Source organism: Enhydra lutris, unplaced genomic scaffold (assembly GCF_002288905.1).
Source record: "Enhydra lutris kenyoni isolate GAN:26980312 unplaced genomic scaffold, ASM228890v2 scaffoldscaffold63, whole genome shotgun sequence".
Classification (NCBI taxonomy): Eukaryota; Metazoa; Chordata; class Mammalia; order Carnivora; family Mustelidae; genus Enhydra; species Enhydra lutris.
In genome coordinates this window covers 3,674,903-3,691,638 of record NW_019154147.1, presented here as the reverse complement: position 1 = coordinate 3,691,638, position 16,736 = coordinate 3,674,903, and the positions used below count along the sequence as shown (strand labels likewise).

Genomic DNA, 16,736 nt, shown 5'->3' with positions numbered 1-16,736 from the left:
CCCAGGCCCTGGCAGTAAGCAATACATGAGCTACCAGTGTAATCTTATTTATTTCTATGGGCACCACTATAGCAGACAGGACCACCAACAGCATCGGTAGAAGATACCCATGTCAAATACTATATACAGAAGACTGTTTTGTTTTTTAAAATAGAGTTTCCCAGGTTTCTGAGTAGCAAAACAGCAGCCACAATCTAAATGAAAATGGAAGGAGTAACTTTTAAGAAGTTACACTGATCAACTGTATTTGCTGAAAACTATCATGAACCTACTAATAGGTTGCTACTGTCCACATCTGTGTTGCATTTCTAACACCTAAATGCAGAGAGAAACAAGCTGACTTTAACAAACAACCCAAGGGATTTTGTAAGCAAAGTATTAGGGTTCTGAAAATGTAAAAATAAAGTGATGTGAAATGTTTCAGAAGATAACACGACACAATCAAGCTGGCTACAATGGACGCATTGAAAGTCTCTTCAAACCTGCGTTTTCTCTTGAAGACTGATAGTGAAAAGTTCTCAAGTATCGCTAAGAATGGTTTAATTAAAATTTCCTGTGAAAGGCATTAAAACAACTATTCAAGAGGGGGAAAAAAGCTTAAAAAGTAAAGAGTACATATTGAGTGATTTTATTGTTTACAACAGTAGAAAATGCAAGCAAATTTTTATTTGTTAGAAAGCGCTGTGCCTGAGGCCCGAAGTAAAGGGAGGGAAGGACTGTAAAGGGGAATGGAAGACCTTGGGGAGGGGGGGTGGAAATGTTCATTATGTATTTTGTTTGTTGGATGGTTTCCTGAGTGTATGAGCATGTCAAAACTCAGTAAACTGCATTACACATCATTATATGGATGCAGTTTCTTATATAAAAATTATATCCCAATTGAAAAAAAAAAACAAAAAAGTAAAAACAGAGATACAAAAACAAACCAAAAATGAAAAAGCCTGAAGCCTTTCCTGAGAGTGGAGAACAAGTCTTCTTTCTAGACCAAGCCTCACAATATCATTTCTATTTCCATTTTTAGCATGTCATTCAGCTGAGGGGAGTGGAAGAGTGAAGGCACCCCACTCATTGAATAAATGAATGTGAAAGCTGAAGCATTCAGCAAGTTTTAAATTACAGTACGGCAGAATGGTTTGGAGCACACTCTTGGTTTTAAAAGACACGTGTGGGTCTCAGTGTTGGCTTTGTTGTGATCTATAGAGTGGTCACAAAGCCTCTGTGCCTGCAAGTGACCTCTTATCTTCCCCCCGTTTGCATTTCTCATGCTCTTCTTTGCATCATGGGATGGTAGCCACAGCGTCCCCTTGCATGAGATTCTGCCTAAAACAGATGATGGGGGAAAAGGAGACTCAGGCAAAAGTCTTAACCTTTAGCAGCCTAATTTTCCATCTGGGAAATGAGAATATGATCTAACTACCATGTGACTAAAGAGAACATGTAACTGATTAGCCACAGGAGCTTCACTTATAACAGGTGCTCAATAAATATTTGTTAAAGGAATGAGTGAATGATGAATGAGCTGATTTACTAAAATGAAGGTCAAGTTTGTAAAAGTTTATGTGTGCATTATGTGATGGCTGGGAGACTAGGAAGTTGATAATGGAATGGAATACTTAATGTAAGGTAGATAACCTAGAGGAAATCAGTTTTCTAATGAGAAGAATCACTCAGTAATGTATATGCCATACTGTACTTTATATAAATCATGATTTAATGAAATTGTGAAGAGTACCCATTTAACAAAAAAATGTGAATTGTTACAGATGGATATGTTAACTGGCCAGTGACTTACCCTCTCAAAAATCATGATTACGTTACAATTGTGTTGAGTATTTTAAGAGTACTCACTTTTCAGTTTTTATTTAATTTCATGTAAGGTAAAACGCTCCTATAGCTCATTTGCTGATATAAATCATTAACCATTTTTATAAACAAGTTTAGAATAACAATCTGAATTTTATTACAAACAAAAATAAATCTAAAAAGCTTCCTTCAAGTATACAGTATATACAAGGATTTCTGCATTACACTGTTTCACATAAAATGTTCTGAATGACAGAAGTAGAACTTCCTACCATTTGAAGAGAGAAGTTCACTGCTGAAAGCCACACACTTACAGAAAGAAAAGAGCATCACAGGCAATGCCTGTGACCTCTGGCTACAAGCAGGACCTGAAACTAGGAACACAGAAGAAACTTGGGAGGAAAAAAACCACATTAAGTACTCTAAAATGGTTCAACAAAAAGTCAAACAATTGTAAACAACTTTCAAGCAAATCTCTTCAATATGCGGTGCTGCCCTAAAGTTAATAATGTTAAATGATTTTCATTCGACTCAGTTATTTTTAATGCTGAGGAGTGTCTCTCCCTAGACTTTGTTTTCTTTCCCTTGAGGGAAAAAATGAAATGTAATTAGGGATTGTTTGTGAATTTCTTACATGAGGGCCTTTAAGCTACTTGCTTGTCTGTTCACTATTTCTACCCAAAAATGAGAGTTAGAATAAAAAGTAAAATTTTTTTATAAGTAAAACATTCGGCTCCTTGTTAAAATCTGTTTGAAGGTTTGATGGTGAGGATGAGGGATAAAACCGGCTGTAGATTTTGATTATCCCTGCTGCCCTTTTCTCCCATCAAGGATAATCAGGACTTAAAAGGTATGAACTTTGCAACACAACTACTTTAAAACCAAGTAGGCTGAAGTACACTCAGCGTCTAGGAGAATTACAGTGTGAGAATGAAGGAACTTACTGTAAACAAACAAGGAACTTACTGTAAACAAACAAGCAAGGGTTCAATAGCCTTTTTTTTTTTTTTTTTTTTTTTTTGGCATTTGGCACCATGACTTAACACTACTGTTTTCTTCCATTTTCCTATTTGAGATTTTTATAAAGTGATTACATGTAATAATAATAAATTTTCCCTTTAAGTATGTAATATATAGCAAAAACACATTAATGACTAGAAATAAAATCTGAAATCTATAATGCTAAATCCTAACGGAAAGGTTAACCATTAGCATCCACACTTGAATATCTCATGCTCTGAGATAACCAGAAAAGTCTCTGAGCACTGACTAGATCCCTTTTGGTGGAGTGACACACACATATCACAAGCAGCAATGCTATGAATGGGTTATACTTTTCCTTACTCTACAGTTCTTTTCTATGTCAATTTTATTTTACTATTGATGTGTTCAGACAGTATACTTTCAGTTAGGTAATCAAATTGTTTGGGAATGACAGCCCTTTCTTTTATTTAAATAAAGTAATGGTAGACGTTTATTTACTGGAAACTTTCTGGTAACAGATTTTGAGGAAGCTAAAAATGACACAGTTTAGTACAAACTGTCTTTTACCTTTATTGCTTGTATACACAGGAATACATTATAAAACTCAGAAGGAGGAGAAAAAAATAACAGAAGAAAAAGTTACCCGCTTTAGCATTTTTAAGAATAGTTTTGATAACTTCTTAGATCAACTTGCTTATCTGAAACAGAGCAAAACTACAATACAATCATGATGTAATTCTAATAATCACAGCAATTATGCTTCCATTTTTAATTTTCTCTTCATAAAACATTAATGCTATAAAAATGAAGTTGATGACATCCTTGTTTAAAAGACACCTTGTACTGGTATCAAAATGTGATTTATTTTAATACCAACTGAAAAAATAGAGCTTATATAGTCTATTATTTCAATGAATTTATTACCTTTATTTTCAAAGTTGGTAGCAAAGTTATTGTTAACAATATAAATTTTCTCTTTATAAGTGTTGAAATTCCCTTAAAAGTGTTGAAAGGCAGCAGGCATTCTAGGATGGGCTTGCAAGGAAAATCAATTACTCCAATGCTCATAGATAGTATACTTCATGAATTTGTATTTATTTCTTTAATTTCCTTACTAACTTCTCCTGATTTGCCAGGTTTTTTACTCTTTTGGTATCATAAAAGAAATCTAAGCCCAAGCCTTTTAGCTGGAGCAATTATTTCCATTTTCAATTATTTCTCTTTAGTTTTTCAAATATAAACTAAAACAATCCAATAATCATTGCAGGAAGGAATGATCATTTAAGCTGGATCGTGTTCATTTACCTTTTAATTTCATTTAAGAGATATTACTATTAGAGTGATAAAATCTTTACAGTTTCAACACACATACACTCAATCACAAAATTAAAATCTTTATATCTTAAAAAAAAGGTTCCATTTTGTTCAATGTATCATAGTCAGATTTTAGTCCAATGAAGTATGTTTTCGTTAAATACAGCAACCACCACTTACCTTTAAATATTTTGTGGATGGAACTAAGTTCAGTACTGATTGAAGGATGCTGGCATCAGAGCCCTCACTTGCAACTATCCTTAAATGTTCTGCATTTCTATAATGTACCACTGATTATTCTAGATTTATAATACCCTGTCTTTAACTTGGCATATACCATCTTTTGGAAAAAAAATTGTTTTTTGAGATGAGATACAAGAACAAAATCATTCTTGAGGTTCCACCTCGAAAAAAAGACGATGTTTGCACATAGCAGCTAGTTTGATACCCCGTTTTTGTTAGGCTAGCCTTCACACAATGAGCATGCATATACAGCCATGGTTCACTGCAGCTGTTTTGAAGTTGAGAACTGCTGCTTATTCAAGTCACAGATGCCCCATGTTATGCAAGGAGACAGTTGAATTGCATGTCCACCATAAGAAAAAGAAAATTAACGATGAAACAAAATGCAGCAAATACAGGCAGTTGGCATTCAGAACACGCCCCAAGCTAATACTCATGAATTGTCATTATAAGGGTTTTTCTTTTCCTAAAAAAAAAAAAAAAAGTCTTTCTTTGCATATTTTAAAATTTAAAGGTCCCAGAGAATCATGAAGTGCCTTGTCGTTTTTGCTGCTGACTTCTGATGACCTCTAGTTGTTTTTTGCATTGCTGGTAGTAAGTAGAAAGGCTTTTGTTTTCATCTAAAAGCTTTTTATGTTCCTGTACCAGACGAGATGTATTTTGCTGGTCCTTTTCATCCTGGTCCAGTTCTGCAACTAGTTCTTGCCTGAAAACAAATACCACACAATAAAATATTGTATGTGATAGAAAAATTCATACTAATAATTGATGAGCTCGACTTTTTAGGACTTTTATTCTGGGTTGATCATTATGCATCTTAGGTATACTTATCAAATACACTTGTGGACTAGAATAAAATCTATCACCCACTAGTCTGTGTACCCATAGAAACACCATAATCCTTTTGTAAGTAACTGTACTTAGACAAATAGTGAATGCAGATAAAATGGTATAAAACAACTTTTAAATACTAGTTTCCTGACCACAGGAAAATAACATGTTTTATCATTCACATTCCACTTTTACACTCATGAACTTTTATTCATGCTTGAAGTTACAGTCTTATTTAACTACAGTACAAAGTGGGGGCTCATATAACATGTACAAGCTAATTAAAATAGATGCTACCAACTTAGAATCTATTTCCTATTTTAAAAGTGAGAACAATACAAAGTACCACTTTCAAATGAGTTAACTCACTTTTACGAACATTTTCAGGAAAGACCATTAGACACTTTTATAGCCTGATAAAACTTTGAGATGTTCATTATTAACTCCTAAAGTGAAGTTCCTGGATATAACTGAATAATTAATGAAAAGCCTTTAGATGATTTTCTTATAATATTTCTCATTTAAAGTATTTAATATTGATTAAAACTGTCACAATTTTCACACTCCCTTAATCCATCATTTATTTTTTCTAGCACACAACTAATTCCTCCTTCAAATGAACAAAGTATAGATTAAATATGTGAAAGAAAGAGGTTTTTTTTTTTAAACATGAAGTGTCAACAATTCTACAATTAGCAGATTCTAATATTTATTTACTGTATATCCTTTAAGGTATTGAGCTGAAATAATTTTAACAGTAGGAGCTTGGTTTCGGTTGTTTTTTTTTTTTTTTTTTTTTTTTTGAAGTACAAACAAAACTTCCCACAAATTACTTCAGGAAGCAAGAAATTTTCATTTATTTAGGTTAAAATTAACAGAGGGAATCCTATTACCATGTATACATATAGTTGCCTTGATTTTGTACTACAGCACTTCATTTCAGTTTCCACAATAATTAAGCTTCAGAGGTATAAAATTTCATGAGGATCATGCTTAAGAAAACTGAAGTTTTTGTTTTGTTTTTTAGAATTTCAAATAAAGGACCATGAAAACTGGTTTTCTTAAAAAAGGGAGGAGGAAGGCAGCCTCTTTATAACTCTCAGAAAAACACGTGAGTATAAAACCCCCCAGAAAAACACTCACATGTATAAAATAAACATATACCTAGAAAGAATATATCTATAAAATATTTTTTTATTTATTATTTTTTATGTTAACATATAACATATTATTTTCCCCAGGGGTACAGGTCTGTGAATCATTGGGCTTCCACATTTCATAGCACTCATCACACACAGCTGAGTATTAGTAAATCAAATTATTTTATCTATGTCTAAAGAAATAATAAATCTTTATAACTATAAATCTAAATAGCTTTTAGCTTTAAAATTCTTAGGACATAAGAAATGTTTATATAACACCAATTTATTTTCCTTAATTTTAATATAGTATATGTAGTCAAAAGGGATGAATTTTGCATTAAAAAAAAAAGCCAAAAGTTGCTTTAAACTTAAAGATGAACACATGTAAAACCTTCAAGTTGGAAATATAGTTGACCCTGGAACAACATGGGTCTGAACTACATGGATCATCTTCCACATGGATTTTTGTACAGTACTGTAAATGTGTTTTCTTTTCCTTATGATTTCCTTAAGAAAACTTTTTCTCTAGCTTACTTTATTCTAGGAATAAAGTACATAATACATATATAAAATATGTGTTAATTGACTGTTTATGTTATTGGTAAGGATTCTAGTCAACAGTAGGCCAATAGCACTTTTGAGGAGTCAAAATTTACATGTGGATTTTTCGATGAGTAGGGGTTCAGCACCCCAACCCTCAAGCTGTTCAAGGGTCAACTCTATGCTTAACGATTAGTTCTAAAAATTACAAAGTTTTCATGTTTTCCAACAATATTTCACCTTAACATATTTTAAACTCAAAATACTAATGTGTTTTATTCATAAAAGATAACTTACTTTCTCTGTAATAACAATGCAATTTCCGTTTGAACTTTCATATATTCTTGCGCCATTTTACAATGCTGTTCAAACACTGCCATAGATTCTTTGGAGTTTGGGCACGGTGCTAGAGGCTAAAAATAAATCAGGACTCTTAAAACATAATTCAATCAAAGTTCAATATCAAGCTGAGAGTTAAGACAGTAAGTGATATGTTTTCATAGCACTAAAGCAGTTGTCTTTTAAAAATAAGTGTTAAACCATGGTCTAGAAAATGTCAGTGTCCTTTTGACAGAGTTAACTCAGAATATAAATTCACACTCGCTGTTTTAACACTTTTGTTGTTACAGAGAATCATGACCAGAGTATCACTGGCCTCTGGTTTTACATTTCAGGTTGTCAAACTGTATTATACCAAAAGAAGCTTCTAGCTCTCATACTCATGAGGAGACAGTTAAGTGTATTACTTAAATTCTCAGTCACTATGAATATGACAGTGTACCATGAAATCTATTAAATAGAAATGAGCTTCTGTAAATTTTTATACTGCAGCACTAAAATTAAAGAGCAAAAATGCTATTTTTGATATTCTTAGCATTCCCCTTTTTTTTTTTTTGAGAAAGTGAGAGAATCTCAAGCAGGCTCCACACCCAGTGGAGAGCCTGACATGGGGCTCCACTTCATAACCCTGAGAACAGGACCTGAGCCAAAATCAAGAGTTGGATGCTTGCAGCGCCTGGATGGCTCAGTCATTAAGTATCTGCCTTCAGCTCAGGTAATGATCCCAGAGCCCTGGCATCAAGCCCCACATTGGGCTCTCTGCTTGGTGGGAAGCCTGCTTCTCCCTCTCCCACTCCCCTTGCTTGTGTTCCCTCTCTCACTATGTCTCTGTCAAATAAATAAATAAAATCTTTAAAAAAAGAGAGAGAAAAAAAAAAAGGAGTTGGATACTTAACTAACTGAGGAATCCAGATGACCCCCCCACATTCTTGGTATTCTTAAACAAACATATGGAAATATTTAAAGACAACTGTTAACCTATGACTACCAATTTTAGATCTGATTAACTTAAACTTAACTGGACAAATCATTTTAACTTGATTTTAGAAAGTTTAAGGAGGCCATCTAAAAGCATAAATAAATGAATATATGATGCCAGATATAAATAAAACTGTCCACTTTCTAGAGAGACTATGTCTAAACTTCTAAGGAAAAAGTAAACATTCACTGAGAAAGTACTCTTTTTACCTGTAGTTGGTGATCCAGTGTAAGATAAGCCATTGGGATAGAGTTATCTGATCCATTGGTATCTGGAATTCAAGTATGTGTTTTATTTTCTATCATGAATAATTATAAGCAAAACACAAGAGAGCATGCATGAATATTAGCATTTTTTCCTAAAGTAAATAATACATTAAAGTTATTGTTATTAATAATGAAGAGAGTCTATTTCTGAATTCTAAAGGTAAAAACAGAACATCCAATCACCAGATAATCAGAATGCAACCATACTCTAGCACAATTTAAGTTGGTTATAAATTGTGTAACGTTACAGGTCATAAGCCCTTGTTCAATTAAAAACAAAAACATCTACCCTTGAGACTAGTACTACATTATATGTTAAACAACTTGAATTTAAATAAAATCCTGAAAGAAAACAAAAACAAAAACAGTGGTATGGGACCTTTATACTTTAAATTCAGTCTTCATTAACTCTACCTAGTCTAACCTCATATCTCTTTCCTTGATCATGCTGTTTACTATAACGCTGTGTCAATTCCCTGAATATTAGCATTCTTTAATGGAAAAAGTGTGGGGGGGAGACACATTCTCTTCCAGTGGAATATCTTAAATTTATATATATTCTAGTGTGAACTCCTTCCCACCTCTCCTAATGAGAATCGCTGCAGAAAATGGAAGATGTTTTTGAGGGGAGTACAATGAACACAGGTGTAATGAATAGTAGGGAAACTAGCTCGATGTCATGGGTGGGAGAGTTAAATGGGTTAAATCAAACAACCTGTTGATTTTATCAAAGTATTTGAACAGACAGCTTTTATTTGTATTTCAAAAGAGGTAAACTGTCATAACAACTTCATGAGTCACATGTTTATGCCTCCAGAAGCAGGCAGGGCAACTGTGAAGTAATATGGACTTTTTTATTTCACAAGTAGCTGCTTTCCCACTGTTAGGAAAGAGTAAATGAGTTAAATAAGAGAATTGTTCAAGGGCATCTGGGTGGCTCAGTTGCAAAGCGTGTGCTGTAAGCTCAGGTCATGACCCCAGGGTCCTGGAATTGAGCCCCACGTCGGGCTCTCTGCTCGGCGGAGAGACTTGCTTCTCCCTCTCCCTCCCATTCTACCTGTTTGTGGTCTGTCAAATAAATATATAAATAGTCTTAAAAAAAAAAGTGAACTGTTCAGCCCCTTTCCTAACAAGTGACTCCTTGAAAGATGGTGCAGATAAATATGCGTTCGGGCTGACAGCAAGGCACGGCATGCGATGCAATAAAAATCCAGGACAGTCTGATGGTTCAGTAACTTCAATAATTTATTACTGACGGATATTCTAGTTTTCTTTTTCAAAGCCACTGTGAATGTGCTTGCAAGTAACTCCAAAAGCTAAGCTAAATCAAACGATATAAGAAAATGCATGTAAGAAATACCGTGCAATGCTAACATATAGTAAGCTGTCAACACATGGTGGTGATGGTTACTACTACTGTTGTTATTATTGACACTAAATGGAGAATTAGGAAGGAAGCGCAGTTTTACATACTTAAGTTTGCATTTCAGATTGAAAAAGTAATGTTTAAAAAACGTAATGTTTATTAAATACTGGAGTGCAATAAAGAGTAGAGTGTAGTGCCTAATACAGTCTTACCTACCCTAAAATCATATACTAACGTAAGTAATCTTCTGGAATGGCTAAAGGAAAACTACATTTAACTTATTATCTCTCTAACTCTTTCCCTACCCACAACAACAGTTTCGAACTATGTGCCCAGGGAACATTACTTTCCGCAAAAGTACAATTGATTAAAAATTATTTCCCCCTGGGCTTTATAGGAAGAATTAAGTATCTTGAACTCGTTCAATATTTCTATTCTTATTACTTTCTTAAATCTTTCATACTTGGTATATTTTATCAAATAAGCACCCTGTCATCTGATATATATTTACTTTTAAAAAAATTTTTATTTTTTAAAAGATTTTATTTATTTGAGAGAGAGAGAGAGAAAGCATGAGAGAGCGCAGAAGCAGCGGGATGGGGAGCAGGAAAGGGAGAAGGCGGCCAGTGCCGGGCTCCATCCCAGGATCCTGGAATCATGACCTGAGCTGAAGGCAGATGCTTAACTGAAAGAGCCACATGGGCGCCCCTCTGATACATATTTTAAAATTAAGTATATTAATGTTTCACAGTATTCAGGGAATAGAAAAAAAAAATTCAAGGATTGTTCTATTAACTTTTAAAACACTGAGCTTTCCACTGCAAATTTAGTAGTTTTTTAAATTACATAAAGCATGATGAGTTTTTTATTTTTAATATGTCAGTATTATGACTCTAATAAGATTGTAAGCAGTGGGCCATGTTTTATACTTCTAAACTTTGCAAATAAGAAAAACTCTTCAGTGGGTTTTTCCCTCTCTCTGGCTCCCTCTACTGTGTCTAGCTATCTTTCTAACTGCTCTTGGGTATGTATGTCTTTCTTCATCCTCTGTATATTATAAATATAAATCCAAGAGCACTCATTGTGTGCTATGATTATTAAACTGATATGCTTCTTATTTTTCTCTGAAAATGGATAGAAATCCCTCCTCTTTTAAAATAAAACTACCTAATTAATTAGGTTACTTAAACTTATGTATGCACTTCTAAATTTTTCCTGAATCAGGGAGACTTCAAAGAAAAAGGCTTTACTAATATCTCTTCCCTGTAATTTATTGTATTAGCTTTATTATCAGTACTTTTCTTAGAAACAATGCAAAGCTGAACATCATTAAATATAAGCTTAAACCAGTTTCAACTTCTAAAATTATATTCAAAATTACCTAAAATTATAACCACATACTTGCTGTATTTTAAAGGAAAGACAAAATTCAGTTGAATTTTGGACCTAGATATGATTTCTAGCTATTGGTATTTTAGGTCCCAGCAAGGAAAAAAGTGAGATTGGGTTTGAAAGGCTGGAAGAACACATGAAGTAGGAAAAAAAAAACAGAAGTGAAAGGGACATAAGAGAATTTTTATTTTACTTCCATGAATTCACAATTCCATTGACTGGCATGGCTAGAGTAGTCTAGGCTGAAGTCAGGAGGCCCTGCAAAAGATGAGCACTAGCTCTCAGCAAATGGTGTAATGTCAGGGCAAGTATTGAGGGTTGAAGAACCAGGAAAGAGCTAACCTTACCTGAATGTTAATGATCAAATCTGTCAAGAGCATTTCCCTACCTACCTCTGAGAGAAAGCACATTGTGACAAATTCTGCATATGTGCTGAGTGGTGAATGTTCTGGACAATTGGGGTTGGGCTTGCTAGGGGGTGAAACTCAGAGGAGTTTTTTGCCACCACTAAATTTAAACTTACTAAAACGAGAGAGTACACCCCTGGCTAAACTTAGTTGTATCTTACATGAAAGAGAGAAAGCTATTCAGTTAATTTTTTTAAATTAAATTACGAACTTGACTAAGCCATGCCAAATATCTATAAATACTTACAAGGAGTGTTTTAGTTTGTAAAGGGAGAAAGCTGACTTTTTAATTTCAATTTAATTGACACTATTAATAACACAGTTGATCTTAAATAAAATCACAAATGGTTTAATTTTCCAAGACCTAGGAGATCATCTTTCCCTCTCTGACATAATAACATATAAATAATAAATTTTTATAGAACCATACTGCTGAGTATTTATCAGGGAATTCTCTTAATGCTAAGGAAAGTTAATTCCACTGTGGCACATAACTTCCTGCTTGCCCATAATAAAACTATTCCATCATTAGATTTTAATACTAGTATTTTGACCAGTTAGTCATTCATGTTAGGGAATTTTAGTATGATTATTACTATTTTTAAAAGATTTTATTTATTTATTTGACACAGAGAGAGAGAGAGAGATCACAGGTAGGCAGGCAGAGACAAAGCGGAAGCAGAGAGCCCGATGTAGGGCTCAATCCCAGGACCCTGAGATCCTGACCTGAGCCAAAGGCAGAGGCTTAACCCACTGAGCCACCTAGGTGCCACTAGGGAGTTTTAATTTAACAGGCTTTTTAAGGTCTAATTAACAGAAATTTATGTAACATTAACGGTCAGAATTTTTTTTTCTTACTGAAATACATGGTATCTCGTGTCTTTAAGACAAAAGACTAAGATGATTATTTTTATTCTCCTACTGATTTTAGTTATTTAAATGATAATGGACTTTACTATCATCTGTAGGATGGATCAAAAATAGGAAAATCAGAGACTTAAGAATCAAGAATACAGTATCCTCCTCTGTAGAGGAACAAAATCATCTTTAATATAGATGGTTAGTATCTGGGGGGAAAATGCAGAAGGCAAGACAATCTATCTCAGTACTCAAAAACTCATCTTTAAGTTTATTGCTAAATATTTGATTTTATTAATATGAAAATCTACTCTGAAATGCCTGCCTTTATAAAGATCAGTGTCATGACACAAATAAATGGAAACAAATATGATGAATTCAACTTCTTAATTATAGTGAGGAAATACACTGGTCACCTGTGGAATCATCAGGAGTCCATGCATGACTTCGAGTTGGCTTTTCTGAGGTTGGTCCTGAGGTAGTGATCATTCTGACGCTAGGACTGGATGACCTACTGCTTACCTATAGGAAGAAATGATAGGAGGAACAAAATGTGATTTTTATGTGAAAAAAAAGATACGAGAAAATTTTTATTATAAAGCAAAGGACAGCTTTCCATTTCTATCACTAGAGGTCCTGAAATACTCTTGGAAAAAAATAAATAAATCCTCTAAGATTTTATACACACACACACACACGTCTGTACATATGTATACACACAAACAAAAAATTTATATGCACTCATGCAGAATACCTCTTAAAAACTGATGAGCTTTCAAGAAAGTAAGAGAAATGCTCTGAGACCAGAAATAAAGCAGGATCAGGAGTCCAGTTAAGTGCTTAAACTGTTAGTCCTGGGAATTTCAAATGAACACCAATGACCTAAAACTTTTGTTTTGACTATGTTCTGCACTCAAAGGAACAGGCATTAAGTCTTAGGCCTTTGTAGGATGGGAATAAGACTGGAGAACTGCTGGGCTTAAAGCTAAAACCCAAGAAAGACTTCAGTCTTGGGGAAAGAGTGAACTAGGAATAAAGATCTACCCTACAAAAGCAGAGAGCAAATAAATTTGTCTGTGTTGGGAGTGGCTCTGGGTGGAGGGGAGAAATGTATCCACTGTGAATTCATAAAATATTTACATAACTGCTGGATGATACAACAAATACCAACCACAATCAATCCCAAGCAGAAAAAAATAACAGAATTATAATAATGAATTAAACATGTGTCATATTATAGTCAATTCTAGAGAACAAAGAAAATAGAAGATAGCAGAAAGTAGCTAAAGACAGATTATTCCCAAAACCATCCAGTCAGATTCTTTTTTTTTTTTTAAAGATTTTATTTATTTATTTGACAGAGATCACAAGTAGGCAGAGAGGAGGAAGCAGGCTCCCTGCTGAGCAGAGAGCCCGATGTGGAGCTCGATCCCAGGACCCCAGGATCATGACCTGAGCTGAAGGCAGAGGCTTTAACCCACTGAGCCACTCAGGTGCCCCTCCAGTTAGATTCTTTTTTTTTTTTTTTCTTTTTTTAAAGGTAACTGTTGTTTTTTTTAATTTTTATTCATTTGACAGAGAGAGAGAGATCACAGGTAGGCAGAGAGGCAGGCAGAGAGAGAGGGAAGCAGGCTCACCGCTGAGCAGAGAGCCCGATGCGGGGCTCGATCCCAGGACCCTGAGATCATGACCTGAGCCGAAGGCAGAGGCTTAACCCACTGAGCCACCCAGGCGCCCCCCAGTTAGATTCTTAATAGCAAAAAGGAAGCCAGAAGAAAGTGGAGTATCTTTAAGCTGCTAAAAGAAAATAACTATCTTAGAATTGTTTGGCCAACAAAAACATAAAAGAATGAGGTCAAAATAACATTCTTAGACAAAAATAGACTCCACCATCCATAAGCTCTTTTTAAAAAATTTTTTAAATTTTTAAATTTTTAAATTTTTTTTCATCCATAAGCTCTTACAACAATTTCTAAAGCACGTAGTTTAGGGTTAAGAAAAAGTTTTCCCTGATTGAAGGACCAAGTTGCAATCAGGAATACTGGTAAACATAAGGAGATTCTATGCACAGAAAATATTAAACAATGGGAACATGAGTAATTTTCAAAATTACCAAGCAAACAGATAATAAGACAGTACTAAAACTTGAATAAAAACAGCATAAGCAAGGGGCGCCTGGGTGGCTCAGTGTTAGGTTAAGCCTCTGCCTTCGGCTCAGGTCATGATCTCAGGGTTCTGGGATCAAGCCCTGCATAGGGCTCTCTGCTTGGCGGGGAACCTGCTTCCCCCTCTCTCTCTGCCTCTCTGCCTACTTGTGGTCTCTGTCAAATAAATAAATAAAATCTTTAAAAAAAATAGCATAAGCAAGAGACTGATTTAAAAATCCTTATATTGTTGAAGATGAGGTAAAGATATTAACTTTAGGTTGAGTATGAGTGTTAAAATTTCACAGGTAGTTACTAGAAGTAGTAGTATATGATATCCCCAAATTAGAAAGACAAATAATGGGATGAGAAATATATTTGTTCAATTCAAAGGAAGGCAAAAAAAGGAGCAAAAAGGGAAATAAGATAAAGCATAAGATAAAAAGGAACAAATCAATCAGTAACCATAATATAAATGGATTAATTTCTTGAGTTAAGATATTTAAAAAATCAGACTGTAAGGTTGGATTAAATGCTCTTTATAAGAGACAGCTCTAATTCACAGGGTAGAGAAACCAGGAAGTTAAAGGATGAAAAAAGACAGGCAAACCTACCCAAAATAAAGTTATGTAGCTATATTAATATGAGAAAGAATACATTTTAGGATTAAAAAAAATTACTAGAGAAAGAGATAACATGATTAGTCAATTCATTATGTAACAACAATTCAAAATTTATAATGCTCTACCTATTATAAGATATGCTATATCTATACATAGCTTCCAAACAGATACAGCAATAAAACTGCAAGGAGAAAGGAACATAATCACCACTATAGTGCAGTATTTTAAAACTCCTTGGTAAATGATTTATAAAACCAGATCAAAAAATAAGATACAACACCAGTAAAACCTGAACTGCATTAAGAAGAAAGCTTAATCTAAACATATCAATGAATCTTATACCTAAAAACTGGAGAATATGCATTCTTTTTAAGCACCATGGAACATTTATGAAAACTGATCATGTACTAGCTATAAGGCAAATCTCAAAAAAAGTTAAAAAAAATTATTTTTGTACTGACTCAAAGTTAACCTTAAAAATCTCATATATTTGGACATTTAAAAACACTTCTAAATAACTAACTGTTCAAAGAAAAGCAACGTGGAAATGAGAATGTATTTGAACTGATTTTTACCATGAAACACAGTAAAACCTGTGGGATGCAACTACAGAGGCACTTGGAGAAAAATACTTAATTCCAAATATTTAGATGAAAAAAATTAGAAGCAGTGACAGTTTATAAGCTAGAGATTTAACTTATAAAATTGGAAAAAGAACAAAGTCATCAGCCTCCCCTCAAAAATAACAAAATAAGAATGAGAGAATACTATAAATTGGTGGTTAGTAAATTAAAAATAAAACAAAAAATTAAAAAAAGTGAAATAGAGAAATTCTAAAAAATATATAAATCACTGAAGTTTCTATACATTAGAGAAAACATCAACCTCAGAGGATTTTACAGTTGAGTTCTATCAGGCACTTACCATCCTGAAGAAATTATTCTAGAAAAAAGAAACACTTCCTGACTCATTCTGTAAGGCAGTAAATCTGATCAAGAAATAAGGACAGAAAAAGAAAAAATGCTAGGCAACTTCACTGATGAATATAGGGGCGAAAATCAAAGTCCTAAAAATTATATTAGCAAATGGAATTTGGCAGTATAAAAACAATAAAAATCATTTGAAAAGTTGAGGTTATCCTATAAATGCAAAGGTCACTTTGTGCTAGGAATTCTATTAATCCAATTTATCATATTAACAGATTAAAGGAGAAAAATCTCAACAGATGCATAAAAAAAGCATTTGACAAAATTTAACAGCCATTTATGAAACTACATTTAACAAACTTGAATTCCATTCAAGAGAAGATAGTTTCTTAACTAGAGAACTAGTATTTATAAAAAGTCTAGAAATGTGGTAGCACAGAAAATGGCATTGTAGGCTGGTGGATGACAGAAAGGTCACAGGCAAGGAGCACACATAGGCAGAGTCATGGGAATTGATCATGTTCCATTTCTTAAGCTGGGTGGTGGATTCATAAGTGTTCATTTTATTATCAGGCTTTA

At 33.8% G+C, this 16,736-nt stretch overlaps 1 protein-coding gene across 6 annotated transcripts in view; it reads right to left on the bottom strand.

Moving 5' to 3' along the window:
- Positions 1–2,825: 2,825 nt before the first annotated feature.
- The window catches only part of LOC111158801 (mitogen-activated protein kinase kinase kinase 7), a 74,762-nt gene continuing 60,851 nt past the window's right edge, over positions 2,826–16,736 (bottom strand). For 3 of the 6 annotated variants that reach the window (XM_022521063.1, XM_022521062.1, XM_022521064.1), the window contains 4 exons: positions 12,881–12,986; positions 8,385–8,446; positions 7,155–7,270; positions 2,826–5,050 (listed from right to left, as the gene is read on the bottom strand). In XM_022521063.1, coding sequence (XP_022376771.1) covers positions 4,870–5,050; positions 7,155–7,270; positions 8,385–8,446; positions 12,881–12,986 — 465 coding nt within the window. In that variant the 3' untranslated portion in view covers positions 2,826–4,869. The remainder of the gene's footprint in view (positions 5,051–7,154; positions 7,271–8,384; positions 8,447–12,880; positions 12,987–16,736) is intronic. The other 3 variants (XM_022521065.1, XM_022521066.1, XR_002641377.1) reach the window with 2 other exon arrangements.